Genomic DNA, 20,774 nt, shown 5'->3' with positions numbered 1-20,774 from the left:
TGTTTGCACCATTCTAGGCATTTCAAATTAACCAATTCTATAAAGAAAGAGAAAAGAATGTGTTAATTTTAAATTGTTTTAATAATTTTAATCAAATCTCGCTAAATTTCTTACAATTTCTCGACATATATATGGTTGAATACAAAGAATTGCAATCAAAAGGGCATGTCCTATGATAAAGATTGCCTCCATCAACTATCAATCTTTTTTGTAAAATGCCTTATATTATAATAAGAACAAGATGAAGTATTTAATTAATGATAGGTAAATTTTTTATGTTTTTTAAAAAGTAAATTGCAAATGTCAGTTTAAACAGTTAAAATAAGAAACACACGCGTTTGTTACATTTGAAACTTAAATCTTATATATACAATTAAAACTTAAATAAAAACTTTTTGGATCCCACCATACTTAAAGTAAAAATAGCTAGTTTCAAATTGACAGTGGATCGAAACTATTCCAATTTTAAAATATATCAAATACAAATTTAAGTTTAAATCATGCTTGGACTTATAATTTAGGATCCAGATTAACATTTAATCCTAATATAAAATATCTTCACAGCCATGCCTGCTCAAACGAATAAAAAAAGGGCGATGCACTTTGAGATAATGTATTTGTTGAGTGTTTTTGATTGCTTAACAGGCATGTTTAAGTCTTATAATACTTTATAATGAATTATATTATTCATGAATAAAAATATGATTAATTTGTGAGATCTTATGCAATTCATAGGAAAATATTGCTACGGCTTTATGATTTCTTGGCATAGCTGGCTCGAATGCTGGAGAGATCACGTCAATCGAGAATATATATGTTACTTGTAATTAAAAAAAAAAGAATATATTTGTTACTATAAATGGATTCCTTCCACATTTTTTTTTTTGGAATTGATTCAAAGTCTGGGATGGGATAAGGATATATGAGATACATTTCTGGAGTTTATTTTAGTGGGAAGGGCATTTATTGTTTCGATCCGTAATAACAAATTGTTAAGTTATTATTGATTAATTTAAAAAGATGTGGCATAATTGATAATACTCTGTTGTCTCAGTATACAAGACATATATCTCAAGATATAAAATATTTTGACAATAATTATTTAAGTCCAATTTACCTTTTCCTCTTTGTTATATTTAATTTTTCTATTTAATATTTTACAAATAAAGTTAATTAAATAAAGTGTAATTTTTAAAATTTACTCCCTCCATTAAAAAATATAAAGCATTTTTAATCGAATCTCATCATTCAATAAAGTAATTACCTACTTTTAAATTAACCCTATTTTTTATAATTATCTCTATTAAATATCCTATAATAAATATAAAGTCACTGTCAATAGGGACACTTTAAAAAAAAGACAATAATTACACCTCAAAAAATTAAAAATATTTTATATTTTTTAATATTTAACTTTTTAAAAAATATTTTATATTTTTTAATGAAGTGAGTATATTAATAAAATTTGTAAAGCGTATTTATCAAAAATATATCTTATAAATTAAAGGGGAGAGAATATACTTCAAGCATGGGACGATTATTTTACATTTCCCAGACATCCTATAAATGCAAATTGTACATTTTACATTGTGTGCGAAGTGAGAGTCAATTTATGAAATCAATGTTACCAAAATCCAATCCACCGTTGAATTGATCAATATATTAGTTCAAGATTTAATGTTGGAGCACGACCTGAACTGTGATCGAATCGCTCAGGAATAAATTAATGTATTTTAAATATTATATATTTAATATATAAAGAAATGATCACATATAATAATAAAAATGAATATTTAAATTGTAAACAAAAAATATACAATAAAAAAATAATATCAATCAATATTACATCATTTTCATTCAAAATATATATAATTATTTCATAATTTATAATTTATAAATTTAAAATATATACATAATTCATACATATTTCTTATATTTTTTTCATTTCATAAGGCTTATTAGGTGTGTGTGTGTGTATATATATATATATATATAAATTATAATTTAAAAATATAAATTAAAATAAAAAGTAAAAAATAATATGTCCAGTTCAACCGGTTTTTTATCATTTTTACCAATTCTTAAATATTATAGATTTTTATGATGACGGAGTTAAATTTAAAATTGATTTCAGGTTGAACTAGTTAGATCTATCAGTGCAATCTAATTTTAATAACATTGTATGAAATTGTGGCATTGGAGCCTAATGAAGCATCACGTGGGCAAGAGATATGATGAGCTCTTTTTTTTCGGCCAAAATGAGTTAATTTTATTAATCATAAAAAAATATTACACACACTAATTGCCAAGCCAAAAAAATTGTCAAAAAATCTTATTAATATAGCCTAACATACAACTCACAAAAGGCCAAAAAAAAAAAAACCAAAGAAACAACACAATTAACCAATTCCAATTATGTTAGAAAAACACTTAACTTTGGCAGAATCATTGTCATTCAAAGAGTCTGCAACTAAAACATCTAAGAGAGGAGATGGAGCTCTAAAGAGCCAACCTTGCGGATCCATCGTCCTAGCACCATGAGCTGCAAGTAAATCCGCAGCAGAATTGCCTTGCCTCCCAACTAAAGCAAAATCCACACAATCAGCAGAATCTCTATGCAACAATAGCTCCTCCAAGACAATCAAACATCGCCAATCACAGCCCTTCACAGAATTCAACAACAAAGCTGATAATTAAACTTGCATCAGGTGGGCAGGAGATATGATGAGCTCTGACTTGTGACTTCATACATAGTATGCAAAAGCACAGTACAAGTGACTTTCATATGATCTAGAATTTTGATGTATGAGTCCGTTTCTAGTGGCACAAACATGCTCTTCCTTTTTTCTCAGATTCAAACATAACAACATGCTCATGAAAGCATATTTCTATTTAGAAATGTCACTCACGCACAAGAGAATATAAAAACATGCTCGTTTCTATTTGTAAATGTCACCCACACGCGAGAGTCTAACTCTCTCCATCACTTGTTTAAAACTTTTCTTTAGCATTTGTTTGGTATGTTAATCAATAGATCATGGAATGGAATTTATATTTTACATAGGATAAATAAAAATAAACATGAAACTATATTTTTGCCTTTGCAAACACAAAAAATGGAGGGTACAGATGTCCAAATGTTGATCACAGAGAGTATAGAAAGCTTATACGTTAATTCATGAAGATCTCAATCCGATTTACATGCCTAGGGTTATGTAATTGGGGTTGTATGATTTGTTGTACTTTGTTGAGTCAATAGTACATGGGATTATCTAACTGTGTCAGCCAAATGCCATGAATCGGCAAAAAAAAAAAAAAGGGTCAGTAACACCAAATTGGAATGAACAAATTAAATATTAAATAATAATATATGAATACATAATATAATAAGAAAGACAAAAAAAAAATTATGATCATGAACTTTAACTTGGTTAGTAAGAAGTTGACTTACAAGATATGAGAACATGAGCATCAACTCCTTTGATAATGTGACATGTGAGTGGCTTCATGCTGTTGATGATGATACTCCCTTTGCTGCTCGTTATAATTGCCTTGTTAGGATTAAGGTGGTTAAACTATTAATTTTGTTTAAATGAAATAATTTTTTAAATTTTACCTCTATTTAGGTAAAAAAAATTAAATTTATATTATATTCTCTCATAATTAATGAATTTAAATAAAAATAATATTGAGAAAACATAATTAAAACTCTATCATATGTCTGCCTTATACGAATGATGAAAACATCTTTTTAAAACTTGTCTTTCAAAAAGTTGAGCCAGTAATTTGATAGTATTTTCATGTGTGCTTGGATTAAAAAATTTATAATTAAGATTAGGATTCAATTAAGGTTAGCAAATTGAGATTAGAATAAAAGTCAGTTAATATAACGTAATTTATATTTAGATATCTTTTTTTTTGAAAAATTAATTAGATAAATTAAAATTCATTTGGATGATTTGATTCAAAAGCCAGTTGAGATGTTTAATGGCAAAAATAAGTATGAATTTTTTTATCTTAGATATTAAATTCTAAATAAATTTATTTATATTTTTTGACTATTTAATAAGTAAAAAATATCAAACTTAAAATCACAACTAATAAGTAAAATATCTTAAATATTCAATCATGAAAACATAAAATAAATTAATATTCAGTTGATGTGATTTACAATTTTATCTCCAATTATATCACAAACAAGCTGCATCTGTCTTGACGATTCGTGTAGATTTGATGAAAATACCTCACCAATATTGATATCTTTCTTATGGACATCTACACTTTCATCTTCAGCTTGTATGAATTGCTCAACAATAATTGAATTTTTTCTAATAAAGTTATGTATTGTCATTGTTGCACAAACAATTTGAACTTGTGTTTTATATTTAAATTTGGGCATTTTTTTTGTATAATTGCAAACCTATTCTTCCACACTCCAAAAGTTCTTTCTATAGTGCATCTCAAACTTGAATGATAATAATTGAAAACCTCATTAATGTTTGCAAATCCTGCAACTCGCCTGAAGTCTGAAAGGTGATAATGTTTACAACAATATGGACTAAGATACCCATTTAATGTTGGATAATCAGGATCAACCAAATAATATTTACTTATTAAATAAAAGGAAGTGTTGTAAATTTGACTAACATTATATCAATGCAATAATAATTATAGTGACTTTAATAAAATATATCTGGAGGTGGATGCGAACAATGCATTGAAGGAGTTGATATGACATTATCAAATACTCGAGCATCATGAGCTGTACCCTCCTATCCCATATGACAAAAGTAAAAAACATGTTCCAATCACATACAGCCATAACATTCTGTATTGCATATTCTTTTCTTTCATTAAATTTGATTTGATTAGCAACACTAACTACGTATGGCACATGAGTGCCATCAATTGCTCTTATAGTATCCTTAAAGAATGGCCAATATCGTGGATTATTTTGAATTTTTGAATGACATCATTGAAACAAAGAATCAAGTGACATCTAAGGTTAAGGAAGGCAACAAATACTCTATGAAAATTTCTATGGATAGTTTTCCCTAAATGGTGAAATTGTTCTTGTCTCATTCTGTTACCAACTCCACATCCAAATGTATTTGAAAATATTCTAACCATTTCTTCAACTCCCATTTTTTTAAATTTCCTTAGACCAAGATCAACTAGTGTCGTACACAGTCGCCTAAACAAATGTTTTTCTATTCAAAACATTATATAACAATGATTAGGATGACCTTGCAAAATCTTATTGACCCACATTTGTTCTATTTGCCTACTAGTTCTCCATGGCTCTTTACATACATTTGGCATAACATATTCACTAACTAATTGACATATTTTTTCTTGCTTAGTTATATCTTCTTGTAACAAGAGAAGTAGTTGATGAGCCATATCTACATCTCAATCTTCATTCCAATCTAACATATATTCATTTAAATCTTTCACGATTTTTCAACTTGAGATAAGATAGTATGTAAATATCATTTGTATATAATATAAATACATAGTATATAAAAATCATTCAACAACATAAAAAATAAAGTATAAGATAAGCATTAGATAAGAGTTAAATATTCACTACAAACCAAGTCGTCATTTGCATAGCAAAGTACAAGTCAAACACAGGTTAAATCATTAAAATCTTAGATAAAAATTCATCTAGATGTATTCTTTAAAATAAAATCTGGTAGATGGTAGACTTGGTGTTTCAACCAATTGACCAAGTGATTAGGATGATCTTTAAGTTACTAGTAAACATCTCGCATAGACTTGTACAGAACAAGATTGACATATCTCCAATGTAAATTTTTATTACCAAAAACTTCTGAAAGTCCATTCATGTGAGCCACAACCTTTAAAACTCCTATGTTATTTGCCAAAATATTTTTCATTATTTCTATTCTAGTTTTATTATCCTTAGCCATTTCACTCATCGCGTCTACTATTTTCATTGAGGTAGGGACTTTTTGCTTTTTCCTCCCACCAACTCCTACAACCCTTTTTCTCTTGCCTTGACTTCCATCACTACTAGTTCCACTGGTATTTGTGGTAACATTCAAGCCCAACAACTCATCTGTAACCCCCATAGGTGTTGCGGTGTCAGATAAATTTAGCTCCTATTCAGTATCATCAAAGCCTTCTTGAAGGTCAATAGTAGGACGGTACACATCCTTATCATCATTGTCCTCTATTTGGGTCTGGGTAACAGATGATATAAAAAGTGTCTTCCCAATGGCCAAGACATCCTTGAATATCAAGGTCAATTCCCTTGCAAATCTCAGGCCTTTATATCTAAATTTTTCATAAAAGGGATTTTCCTACAACCATTCAAGTAACTAACAATTAAAATTCTTAAATTAAATTCTAATTTTAAAAACACAAAAAAAAATCCATGCCAAGATTTTTCGCTCCTATCACTCATTTGGAGCATCGACGGTATTCTTGTCACTGTCCCATCCTAAGCCGATTTCACTTGAAAACAACTTATGCTATACGTTCCATTCTTTCTTCATGTTAGCTAGCTTATTTTTCAGTTGCTTTTGCTCATACCTTTTTCCTGTTTTTGCCTCAAACCCCTCAATTATTACTTGCCACCCATTTTTGTTGAAAGTAATTTCTTTCTTTTATTTCTTGTATACTTGCTTCAAGCACTCCGTAATGAAAATTTCTATTAAGGTTGAATTTCACACAGCTTTTCCTTTGTCGCTATTTACAGTTCTATAGACTAGTCAGTCATCACAACCATGCAAAATCAATAAATATCTCTGCATATAAATATCCTTAAAAACGAACAAGAGATTGTAATTAGATCTAAGGCTTTTGAGAATATTAGCTACTAATTATCATCTCTCTTGATAAACCCAACTAACTCTTAATTTCTCTTACTTGCTACAAGATTATATCAGACTAACATTAAGAAATAGATTTTAGAATCTTTAAACTTTAAAAGAATAAATTAAGAAAGTAAATAACTAATATAGTACATTAAAAACATGACATGCCTATTCATACAGCACTATAGAATCAATTCTAGAAATGATGAACGATGAAACTAACAATATCTTATATAATGAAGAACAACAATTTAAAATGATGCAACTTGCACAAAAAGAATTGAAGCACAAGTAGGAAGAGCTAATGACATAAAAGCGTAAATTGGCATTGCTGCTGCAAGAATTAGAGCAAGCTAAAGTGCAACAGGAGGAAGTTAAGGTATGCTACTTTGAGCCTTGCATATTCCAAGTTAGTTGTATGTCATGTTGCTTGAGTTCCTTACTTACCCAACCGAATTATTTGCTATCCATTTCTATGCATCAAATGAATTTTTATCATTGGGTCTATTCTCATTGTAGAGGAAACTATCACAGGCCAGATGGCAACAAAAAGTAAAGGTAAAGGAAGAAATTATCCTATAGGCTAGTTCCATAAGAAAAGGAAGAGAACAACTTGAAGTTTTAGCAAAATTCGAGGAAGACATGATCAAATCAAATGTAGAAAAGAATCCACACCGGTACATAGATGATTGGTCTAACAACATTATAAATAAATGAGTTCTAGAAATGTATCTTATGGGCATCTGTACTTATGTTACACGCACGTATTTCTCGTCGCATGGGATTGAAAAAGAAAATGAAAATCAGCAACTTGAGTTCCAGAAACGAATAGGGGATGAAAGTAAAGATAATAACAAGTAGGATAGTAAACAAATGTACACGCATTATATCTTCCTTTGCTCTAAAATAAATGAATAGGGGATGGACATGAAAGAGAATAACAAGCATATATCAGTTTTTGGAGCAGCAGAGCACAACAAATCAAGGAAGAAATAGTCTTTGAAGAAGGAACAGCAGAGCATGACAAGAATGAAGGCAAGGAAGGAGATGAAAAGAAGGACCTTACTTGGCAAGGACAGGCAATGGGGAGTAGATCCGGCAATGGGAAGTGCAGATTTGTAGACACAGTGGAGATTGAGAGGCGAAAGGGAGAAGAAGCACTTTGGAGCAGGGACACGGTAGAAGCTAGAAAAAATAGCAGAGCTAGAGATCGATAGAAGGAAGCAGACAACTAACGGAAGGAAGCGGATCTAAGATGTGTAGAGTTGTGCGCAATGTAAATTGGGAGTTGTGTGTTTTGATCTGAGGTGTGTGTTTTGAAGTAGATTGGGAGGTCACGGGTAAAAGCAGCATGCATAGGAAGCAAGGCACAACTTGGGTAGATAGAAGATAAGAGAAAGAAAGCATCAAAATTTAAAATGCATTTAATGCTTGCAACAGCAAACATGAACGGAGGAAAAGCCATATCAGTTGGCTTCTCAATTATCGCGCGTTTATATGTTAACTGAGGTTGAAAAATTATGCTAATCCAAATAAAATTTTTTTAACATTTTGCATTCTAACCTCAATTTCACCCATTCTAATTAAGATTAAAGTATAATCCAAACATACTCTTCATGTATTCTTGTTAAGTTGCAATGCATTGTCTTGCCAAATTTTGAGACTTGACTCCCGCAAACAAAATTTAATTTCAACTCCATAATAAAAATATATGCCCATTTTTTCAGAAAAGTTCAGAAATTGATCCGATAAAGATTTGGAGATGGAGTGGCGTGGGAAGAAGGTATATTGCAAGGGGAAGAAGGGACAAGACAAAGTGGGAATATTAAATGAGCGCACAGATGCCGTCAAACGCCAATGGTTACAAAGGAAAGCAGAACACAGAGAGAGAGAGAGAGAGAGAGAGAGTTATTATTAACAATTTATATTTATAATTAATAAAAAGGGTGATTCCGTGCCCAACAAACCTATCTCTTCACTCCTTCTGTCCATCATCGTCCATCTGCACTATTACCAGTAGCCCAGCTTACAGGTGCCTTGTTGGCTCTTCCTCGATTAGATCGTTCCCCCCCCCCCCCACCCCTTTTTTTTTGTTTGCCAGTTTTGACAGAGCATCACTGCCACTGCAAGTAAAGAGTGTGAGAGTTTTCATCGGGAAGGTAAAGCTTTCTTCGCACTTGCACCATCGTTCACTGCTCTTCCTCTCCTCCTTCGTCGATCTTCTTCCCTTGCTCCCACACACCATGCGTGAAGATCAGAAAATAATTTAACTGAAATCATCAGAATATATACACAGTATTAAAGTAACAGCTGTGTTCTCTCACAGATAGTTATTAATGCTGCAACAATTAACACTTCGTTCCTAAATGAATGATTAACTGTGCAGGCAGGCTTCGCCAGAAACCTCCTCTCTACTGTTCAGGATTTTCCTGTAAAAAGCCTGAAACTTTTTGGCATCAAACCCGGGAGAGACCTGAAGGCACCCTAAATTCATCACGACAAAATGACTACTCAGAAAGACAAAATGAGAGGTGACTGCGACTGTGTTATATATACATAGCAGGTATGTACGGAGAATTATAAGAGAGAGCGTGAGTGTTTGGAGTAGAAAACGGAGGAGACTTCTCGAGGGATGGCTTTTGTGGGAGAGAACAGTGGTGGTGGTGATGGTCTAGTATGTCCTCAAATGATGATGAATATGCCTTTAGTGACAAATCATCATCATCATCATCAAAGTGGTCATCATCATTCATTAATAAATCCTAATGCTAATGCACATACTAATTTAAACACTATTAATTCTCCTTTTCTCCCCACACCTTGCACTAATAACAGTAGTTTCTCCTCCCCCTCCCCCTCCCTTGTTACGCTTCAAAACATCAGCAACACTGGGTTAAGCTTTGGCCGTTATTTCATGGACATCGTCGACTACAACATTAACAACAACGATGGTAGTTCCTCTTGTTCTTCTGTGAAAGCCAAGATCATGGCTCACCCCCACTACCCTCGCCTCCTTGCTGCTTACGTCAATTGTCAAAAGGTGAGTTATTGATGACAGATATGAAAAAGAAGACAGGAAGAGAAGCTTAAATTTTGACTGGACGTTTATCTCATTTTTCTCGCTTTAAAATTTTGGATATTTAATAATACCTTCATGGTTTATGCTCTCTCTCTCTCTCTCTCTCTCTCTCTCAAGTTCGGATCTGAGTTTTCGGTTGCTTGATATCTCGAACTGTGGCGTTATTATTGTCGTTACTATTTGAAAATGCTTTCAAGAAAACAGACGTGAGGAAAGAAGTCAACAAATTCAAACCCTTTGAAGTTGAATTGATTACGACAGTTCCTTGCGACCTGGATTTTTTTTCAGTTCAATTTCTTCATGGCAACTCCCTCATATTTTGTCATTATATATGCATTTGTGCATATAAAGAACCGCGTGTCCATGGATTTATTTGAGCGAGTTTGAATTCAGATCCTTAAATCCTGGGACGTGACGAGTACAGCACTGACTCCGAATTCAATGGTCTTTGGTTTGCACCTAACAGGTGGGCGCACCGCGGGAAACGGTGGCGAGGCTCGATGAAGCATATGCGGCGGCGGCGGCAATGGGCGGCAACGGAGCTGGGTCGGGCTGCACCGGAGAAGATCCGGCGCTGGATCAGTTCATGGAGGCGTACTGTGAGATGCTGACAAAGTACGAGCAAGAGCTTTCCAAACCCTTCAGGAGGCCATGTTCTTCCTTCAGAACATCGAGTGTCAATTCAAAGCTCTTACCGTTGATTCTCCGATTAACTTTGGTGATCACTTCTCTATTTAACTTTTAAACTCTATCTTCTTTCCCGATTTGTTTGGGTATTTTTTGAGGTCAAATTTTTGCCCTGGTCATGCATATATAAATGTTCATGGTTCCAGCAGAAAGTTGGTTTTGGTAAAACAATGCTATGAAGCAGAACAAAGTGATCCTAAATTGAAGTGGGTTATCACTGTTTTTAACTTTAATCAAATCTTTCCTTTTGGGGAACCGGGTAGGAAGGTCTGGTATTTGTTTTTTCTCATCGGGATATTAACACAAAAATACATTTACATTTACTATAGTCTATGAATTGTTTATTTCTCTTCTCGGTGTGGGTGCAATATCTATAGTATGCTCCCGTTATATTCTCGTTTGCTTTTTTGTGTGCGTTAGGTTTGGAACTCTCTTATGTGTTTCCCCATTTGATATTTACCTGTACGGAGGGTTTGTTGATTTTGAACCTAAACACAATGGAAGGTATTCTTCTAGCTAGAAACGAAACTACCGGCAGAGGGAAAAAAATTAGGTTTTGATGTATCCTAGGGTTTTTTCAGACCTCGTATCCAGGAATGGCAATTGTGAGGTTGGGTCAGATGCACAATTTTCGCTGTGCTTGGAAACGTGAATTTGCAGACAAGTGTTTGTAGAGAAATGAACCCATTCGGGCCAGTGCAATGCTGGAATTGGTAAAGGAGAAAAAGTTATTTGTAGGAATGAATTTTGGAACCTAAAACTAAATAATCATTGCAACTGGTCATGGCATTTCAGCCACCTTCAATCCCTTGTTTTTTTTTTTTAGCATTTTGTTGCATACTACACTTAACCTAGTGAAGAGGGATATCTAGATATTATGTGTTGATTTCATTAAAGTACCCTTCATTTTGATTATTTACATTGAAAGCTATACCTAATTGATTGCACAATTTATTTAAATGTATGTAATAGACGTATACGGGATAAAGGAGTTTTTGATTTAATTTTTGAGAGCTAAACAAACTTCTTAACTAACTCTTACATTTAGGATAGTGAAGAGTATGCTCTTTAAGATTGAGGAAGAATTGGAGTGGGTCTTATTAAATTGCATGAAGTTCAAGATGAGCTATTGTTTGTGAACTTAGCGGTTTCCTCTACTTTATTTACTATATGTTTTATATTTGTTTTTATATTGGTAATGATTAGATAATAGTCTGAGAAAAGTCTAAAATATATTTGATCGTTTGTTCTATCCAAAAAGATTTTGCCAAATATTATGTAATTTTGCTCAATGTCAATATTTCATTGGTAGATACAGGTTTTGCCGGTTACTTTGCCATTAATCATTGTATTTCGGGGTTGAGTAATAATTATCCTTTTTTTTGTTGACCTGATATAACTATCCAAGTTTAATCACCACCCTTTTTACTTTTTATGAACGTTGCTAGGTGTCATATCATTTTCCATATGTTTGGATCTGCAAGTGGAATACATCTTTTCATGCATGTTGCGCCCATGATATTATGATCTATATAATATATATATTTTTTTAATATGTTTCCTTGTCTTTAACTAGAATTGGATCGACATTGACATATCTAAGTTGGTGCTAATTGTTAGACACCTACAATAGAATGTGTCCACCTTCAGTGTCCGGGGTCATACTTTTCTGCGCGTGTAAATGACCGTGATTGAGGATATCTAACAGGCTTATCCCATACTTTCTTGGATATAAACATAACCTAGCTTTTAGTGAATCAATTTTCTGTGGCTTTTAACCGTGTTTGGTACAAAAGAAGCATTGTTCGTTGTGAGTGTTATAAAGCATGCAACATTCAATGCATAAGCAGCAAAATCAACTTATGGATCATGTTCTGATAAGTTCTTTGTTCTCCCAGCTGCTTTTGTCGTTTTGTTGTTCGTTCAGAAAAAAAAAAGTTTCTTTGATATGTTCTAGACAATTTAACTTCTATTCTTTTGCTCTTTTGATCAAACACTTATTTTCCAATGAAATCGATTGCTCTGGTTAGAGGATACTTAAATACCTCCATTATTGCTTCAAGGCTTTAATTATTTTTAAAAACTTTTGTGTGACAAACGACAATGCCTTTTTCTACTACTTACTTTGGTCTCTCAAATAAAATTGAAGGTTTTAGGATTTGGTAATTTGATCAAACACGATTATTACTTGATGGTTTGAATTATTACTTTTCAAACCTCTCTTTTCTATGATAAATGACAATGCCCTTTCCTCCTTCGGCCTCTTATCATGCTGACTGTGACGTTGAGATTTCCATGTTATTTTAAAGAAGTGAATTATATATGCACACAAATAAATTACCATGAGATCCTTGTTTTGGAGCCTTTTGAATTCACTGATTTGTACCTTTTTTTAATCTCTCTTTATTATGATAGCCAAGTCTCTCATTTTAGGAAAGATAACCCACTTCCTACTCGGTTCCCCAAAAGGAAAGATTTGATTAAAGTTAAAAACAGTGATAACCCACTTCAATTTAGGATCATTTTGTTCTGCTTCATAGCATTGTTTTATCAAAACCTACTTTAATATATATAAATGAAATATTGATTGGTGTGGTTTGATGTGAGCTGTCGATCAGGCGCTGTTTACTTTAATTTGAACCTTGATGCATTGTCTAATCTGCTTTTTGATGTACCTATAAATGCTTTGAGTGAATGGGATGGTGATTATGTTGATGATAATCCTTGGTTATGTTGCTACTGATGATTAATTCATATATATTGTCTTATCAGCTTGTGATAAGAATATTGAAAGGACTGAATCATCTGAAGATGACATGGATCTTCAAAACAGCAGAAGCTTGATCGATCCGCAGGTTGAGGATAAGGAATTGAAAGATCAGCTTCTGCGAAAGTACAGCGGATACTTGGGAAGCCTGAAGCAGGAGTTCATGAAGAAGAGGAAAAAGGGAAAGCTGCCTAAAGAAGCAAGGCAACAATTACTTGATTGGTGGAACAGACACTATAAATGGCCTTACCCTTCTGTATGTTGCCTCCATAACCTACTTTAATTTCCTTGAACTAATTCTTCTATAATTTATGTTTTATCAATCTCCTGTACGTTAATGTAATGCTTGGTAAATAGAAAAAATACTTAATTTCTAAATAAGAAGTGAGAAATTTCCATTTTATTTTTAAATACATTTTTTTATTTCCTTTTCAGAAAACACTTTTTCACGTACCAAACATAAAGCACTAAATGTGTGCTTCGAGCGGCTGTAGAAGCCGATACATGTGCAGCTATATCAGCTTATGTCCATATTTCCAATTAGCCTAATTTTTTTAACATGTCTATGATGGTGCAGTACAACTCAGATCTGGACTTAGAAAAATTTCCCCCAGAATGAAGGGATATTGTGCTAGATAATAAAACTTCTAGTACTTGAAATTTGTTTTAGTTATTGATTTAATCCTTGGAATTTAATATTCATCGATCGGGTCTATAAAATTTTATAATTATATACACAATCAGTCCTTGTGATTTATATTTCCCTCTCAATCATAAGGACTAATCATGTATGGTTATGAAATTTTGAGGACTTGATTGATAAAGATTAAATTTCAAAGACCATATTGATTATTGAAGCAAAGTTGAAGGATCAAAAGTTTTATTATTGAGAGAATGACAATTAAGGATCTCATAAGAAAATTAATGTTAAATCAGGATCTCATCATAACTTATGTTCTCAAATTCAGCACCCGTAGCTTTAAGTAGACCTGATTCAGTATTAACCTTCTTAGGAGGTCCTTAGTTGTCATTCCCCCTTTTTTGTATCTTTATTTTGCCAATTAAACAATTGGGTATAATTTGGTTCAATGAATTTTGCTGTCTCAACTCGTACTTATTGGGAGATATACTCAATCAATGCTTCTGGGTGGTGGTGTTGTATTTGGGTCCTCTAGATCTGTTTCTCCATGGAAGTGAAGAGTAATTGAAATGTGGTTTGAATTGATTACAGGAATCACAGAAGCTGGCACTTGCAGAATCAACAGGTCTGGATCAGAAGCAAATAAACAACTGGTTCATTAATCAAAGAAAGCGTCACTGGAAGCCTTCAGAAGACATGCAATTCGTGGTTGTGGATCCAATGCATCCTCCCTACTTCATGGACGACGTTCTGGGAACTCCATATCCCATGGATTTCTCTCACGCCATGCTCTGAAATATTCATAATAATCATGTCTCATGCATATGCATGAGCCTTATTCTTCTTATAATTATTAGTCTGTAGTCCATGCTAGCCGTGTCAAGAATCAAGTCATTATTCATAAGTTCACAGCTTCCCATATTCACTCTAAACCATAAATCTTATAATTAAACTGTATTATATAAAGTGTGTGTAGAGATTATTTCTGCGTTTTATGTACTACCAGATTATGTGGAATATGACGTCTATTCTCAAGATCATATATTTTGGACTTCTGGTTATGATTACACTTTTGGTGTTTTGATGAACTGGGAGGATTGCAATTCTAAAATTTCTGACTTGTATCTTAACGAGAAATTCAGCTAGAAAACTCAGTTTTAACTTTGATTTCGTGTTTAAAATTTTGTATTCTTTAGTTCGAGAGGTTGTCATCGTATCTAAGGCTCTGTTTGGGTGGCTAGCTTTAAATTTTTTGAAAAGCATCTTTGGTGCTTTCTAAAAATTATAAGTTGTGGCTTTCTGGCTTTGAAGATGTTGCTGAAAACATGTCTATTTTGAACAATGTTGAGAGCTGCTATGGATTTGATGTTGGCTTAACTCTTATTCTCTCAATCTTAGCAGAAGGAATATCTCAACCCAGTGAGTTCCTCCTGTTAATGATTTTGTTAAATTTAATACTGATGTTTTTGTACTTGTAGATGGGAGTGCTTAGTGGGGGAGTAATTTGGGATGCTGACGGTAAATGAATTATGGGATTCAGTGCTCATTTGGATCTTTTGGCATTTTGTCATTGCGGAAATCAAAAGGATAACCAAAGGGTTGAAAATCTGTTGAAATTTTGGCTTCACACAATTAAAGTTATTAATGATTGCATCGAAACTCTCAATTTGAATTTTAGAGATTTTAAAAGAATATTTTGAATATTACAGTTTATTAAGAGAGATTGGATTATAGTTTTTAACTTCACTTTTAGAGAGGCTAATAAGGTAGTTAATATTTTAGCTACTTTTTCTCATAGTTTAGTGTCCTCTTTTTAAATTTTTGATCATCCCTAACCTCATTGCTGTAAGGTGGTAAATGATGAAAGGGTTATTTGATTTGTTTGGATATGACTCTATCTCCAATGTTTAAAATTTTGACCACACTCTTAAACATTTCTAATGCATTAGATTTGTATAATAAAAATTAAAAATAATCATAAATCAATATCTTTTTTAATAATTATACATGGAAAAGTATATTTTATTGTATATAATTTAAACAACTTTAAATTTATTAAACTGGCCTTTTAAAAAATATATTTAAATATAAATTTTGTTATAATAATTGACTTTTATTAAATTGATTTTCATCAAATGAACTTTTAATAATTTTAACTAATGAAAAACTAAATACACACTAAATTTAAGCGAAATTTCAGTGTCATGTATAGATTATTTAACAAACTTGTACAATCTTATTTTTTATGACCCAATGTTGAATAAATAATAGTTGTTTTATCATAACAGTGCATTTATATTTGTATTCCTGGACATCTAAAAAATATCTGATTTGTGCTATGCATAGTGTGCGTGTCATCGAAACGTCGGCATTAATTAGAGTTCATGACATTTTTGTGTGTTTTGGAAAACATCAAAATTGAGGTTTGAGTTGTCTAGACCACGGTTGAGTTGCTAGAAGCTCTTTAGCTGATCTCAATGACGGGGCCAACGAGTGTAGAGGTGACCCGTCAGGCCGACCCTTGTTGTCGCCTCTAAATGAGTGGTGGGGTTGAAGACGTGAAACGTGTTGAGAGAGCTAATGCAGTCTGGTGGTGAGTGCTGGGGATGCTTTTTAAAATTATTGTCAGACTTCTTTGTCCCAGTGGTCTGTTCGCAATTGTTGCTCTCCATATTTGCCAATGAATTTTAAAATTTCATATTACCTTTTTACAAATTAAGATTTTTTATTTATCAATTTATTTTAAATTTTAAAATTTTACCTTTTAAAAATTTAAATTTAAATTTATTAATTTTTCAAAAATAAATATAAAATTTTTTAAATTTAATACGCTTGTATTTCAAATTATAATATACTTTTAAAGGATATTTGTCATATTAAAATATAAAACACTTTAACAAAAACAAAGTTTTATTAACAATATTTTTTTAGTATTACCTTTTTCATTATATTTTTTTAATATTCTTCTATATATGAAATATTAAGCGAAAGATATTTTTAAAAATTTATATTTTTGTCTTAAAAAATTTAAGTTGTACGAAATATTTAATGAGCTATATGTGATTTTATCTTAGAGTATCTTATAATTTGGAATAGGTAAAGTATTTTGTACTTTATGATCTTATTTTATTTTTAAAAATTTAAGGTTTTTAAGTTTATTTTTTAAAATTATTTAAATAAATTTTAGTTTGTCCAACTAACTTTTAAAAAAAGTATGCAAACATCAGTTACATTATAGTCGCATACTTTTATCATAATTTCATCTTGCCATCTCTTTTACTTTTCATGGTGACATGAAAGTTTTTGTGAAGAGAAATATTTAGATAGACTAGTGCACCACATTGTTCATGATCCATCTAATAAATTTACACCAACTCAATTAAATAAAATTTTAAGTGTCATTAGTTTTAATAATTTTATTTTTATAACAAAATGCCTATTTATATTTTTACTTTTCTCTCTATATTTTTATTAATATTAAAATTAATTTATATTTAACTGCATCTGAATATCATGTTTTTATTGGTGGAACATTAATGACGTGATACATTAAATCTATTTAAGAATTTCTCTCCCACCTCCCTCTAAGGGTGTTCACGGGACGGGACGGGACCGGGACACCCCCATCTCGTGTCCCGTCCAGAAAAAAAGATCGGAACTGAATTTTGGTCCCGTGTCCCGTCCCGTCTCGAAAGTCATCCCGTCCCGTTAAGAGTCGGGACGGGACTGGGACAAGATCGAGAAGTCTCGCTGTCCCGATATATGAAATAATATCGAAAAAAGATCTGGATAATAACGTTCATTAAAACTTTAAATTATATAATTTATTAAGTTTAAAATTAAAAAAACACAAGTACATAAATAGCAATAATTTAAAATTAATTATTGAATTATATTAATCATAACTACATATTATAATAAAAAATATAAGTGATCTTTATGCTATAAGATTAGCAACAACAGGCAAGTCAAATACAACATCAAATAATTATTCTTCTACTTTAGTGAAGATGTACTAAGCTAATTACTCTTCTAAAAATAAGCAAGAAATATGTTATAAATAAAAGTTATTAAATAGATAGATATAAGAATAAATTATATTAATATAATTAATATAATATAAAAAAGATATCGCCATGTTTACTCCATGTCATTAAAATTATTAATATAAAAACACTTTAATTTTAAATAAGAATTGTAAGTATTAAAATTATAATTAATATAAGTATAAATTATATTAATATAATTAATATATTTAAAATAACAAATAATATATATAATATTCGGGACGGGACAGGACGTCCCGATGGTAATCCCGTGTCCTGTCCCGTCCCGAACCCCTTTCCTGTTCCGTCCTGATTATTTTCGGGCCGGGACAAGACCCGTCCTGATATGATCAGGACGATACCGGGCCAATCGGGACGGGTCCAAATTGAACACCCCTACCTCCCTCCTTTTTTATTTTCTCTTGCATTTTTTCCCCTTTTTTATTGCTTCAAAGAATTCAACATTCCAAACAAACCATTGATTTTATTATATACTCTCCCAATTAAAAAATGTAAGACATTTTTTTAAAGAGTTGAATATTAAAAAATATAAGATATTTTTAATCTTTTGAGGTGTAATAATCACTTTTTTCAAAATTATTCCTATTGAATAGATCACTTTATATTTTTGTAGGGTTAAACATCCTATTAGATAGAAATAAATATAAAAAGATAGGGTTAGTTTAAAGACAAATAACTACTTTATTGAGAGGTGAGATTTGATTAAAAATACTTTATATTTTTTAATGGAGGGAGAAGTTCAGGAGATTGCATGTTTGAATACTACCTTCAATGTGAGAATTTATTGATAGGCAATTTGTAAGTACTTATATAAATATCTTATTTGAGTTCGAGATATGTTCTGACTAGAGTTAGTAATTCGAAACGGAGCGGGCTAGTTCAGGTTGAGTTTATTTAGATTAGGTTTAAAATATCTAAACATATAAAAAAACCCATATGATTAAACATAGCCTTAACTTATTTAGGCTTCAAGCCTATTCAGTCAGGCCAAAATATACAAATTATATTTTTTATTTAAAAATAAAAAATTTAATTATTTTTATTTTGTTGAAAAATTAAAAATATGCCTTTGAGGATATTTTAAAAAATGGAAGAATCAACATTTTTTATAAAAAAAATCGCGGGTTTTAAAGTTAAAAAATCAAGATGAAAATATATTTTAAATATTATTTAGAAGTATTTTGTAGATTCAAAACATTAAAAATATAATAATATGGAAATTTTTAATTTTTCTAAGAAAATATCTAAAGTCATGTGCTCAAATATATGATTTATCAATTTAAAATGAATTAAAGTTTAAATAATTAATTAATATTTAATATACTATATTTTTTTTTTAAAAAAATTGTTTGGGTATTTTAGTTAAGCCCGAATTGGATCGGGTTTAACTTGAATTTTTCATACTTGTTCATGCCAGCTCATACACTAAAAACTAAATATTTTGCTAAGTCTAGCTTTAGATTTTTTTATTGAACTGTCAGGTTTGACTCAAATTATCGACTCTATTTTTAAACTTAAGAAGTCCACGGAATCCAACTAACATGATCTTTTCTTATATAAAAAAATTCAGCCTCCAACCTATCCTCTTTATAATAATTCTAATAGAATTCTATTTTTAAATTTTTTTTATGTGGGAGTTAAAGATGAAATTACAATTGTATGAATATTATCATTTCATTCAGGGCTGTTCTTGTGACATGGCTATCTAAGATGCCTGTTTAAACCCAATAAAATTTTCCCAGCTCAACCTAGAAAAAAAGCAACTCGACATGGTTTGTACATATTCAGGTAGAGGTGATGTTCGGTTTGGGCCAGGTAACGAGCAAGTTATGTTGCCTTGTCCTTTCACCCCTACTTGAGGTATATTTTTTATATATGATTTTCTTTTTTTTTCATAATTGACCGACTAAGAGTGTGTTTGAGCATATATGGTGAAACGATCATTAATAAAATTAAATGGGGTGGAGTGGGATGGAGCAAAACAGAATAAAATATTTTATTGCTTATAAGTTTTATTAGGTGAGTGAATAATTTTATTTAATAATTATTTAACATTATTATAAAATTAATAGATTCAAATTATATATAAATATGCTTTTCAATATCAAGAGAAGGAGGTGAAAGCATTGTTTGCAAAATTGGATTGAACCAGTTGGTCGAATTGGCGACTAGGCAACCAAGCCATATGTCCTGTCCAGTTTTCTTGTTGGAAGTGGACACATTTGACTTGGATCAACCCATCTAACCCCACAGGTTAACTAGGTTGAGCGGGTTAGATTTTTTAACCCCTAAAAATCAAAAAAAAAATCAAGAAGAAGATGGAAGCTTGTGAAACTCATTCAATCTTTCTTCCTCCTCTTCTACCTTCATGGCTATTCACTTCTCATCTCTAGATATCTACTTGCTCTCGAATCTCAGTTGAGATCTCTCCATCCCTCAATGTTCCTCAGCATCTACAGTGTCCACTACAAGTCTCACCTTCTTTACTAATCCCTTAGTATTGCACTATTACTCAAGTACTGAATGCTGCGTCGTGTGCGTTCTCTTCAAAGATCAAGCAAAGATGCAAAAATAGAAGTAGATGAAGAAAGAAGAAAGAAAGAGATGAAGACTCGAGATTTATGGGACCTAACTTCTCTCCATTTCCTCTCTACTTCTCGTCTCAACCATTGGATCCATTTTTCAATGG

At 31.5% G+C, this 20,774-nt stretch overlaps 1 protein-coding gene across 1 annotated transcript; it reads left to right on the top strand.

Annotated features, from left to right (window-relative positions):
• The first annotated feature begins 9,043 nt into the window (after positions 1-9,043).
• Positions 9,044-15,069, top strand: LOC129285326 (homeobox protein SBH1-like). Its single transcript, XM_054920961.1, is given in 5 exon segments — positions 9,044-9,885; positions 10,391-10,562; positions 10,565-10,642; positions 13,384-13,634; positions 14,610-15,069. Coding segments are annotated over 5 exon segments (1,113 nt in total). The 5' UTR covers positions 9,044-9,477; the 3' UTR covers positions 14,814-15,069.
• Positions 15,070-20,774: the final 5,705 nt, after the last annotated feature.

This window comes from Prosopis cineraria, unplaced genomic scaffold (assembly GCF_029017545.1).
Source record: "Prosopis cineraria cultivar Desert tree isolate PC_DT_omini unplaced genomic scaffold, ASM2901754v1 PC11, whole genome shotgun sequence".
Classification (NCBI taxonomy): domain Eukaryota; kingdom Viridiplantae; phylum Streptophyta; class Magnoliopsida; order Fabales; family Fabaceae; genus Prosopis; species Prosopis cineraria.
Note: the sequence above shows the minus strand (reverse complement) of the source record. Positions and strands in the feature narration are given on the sequence as shown.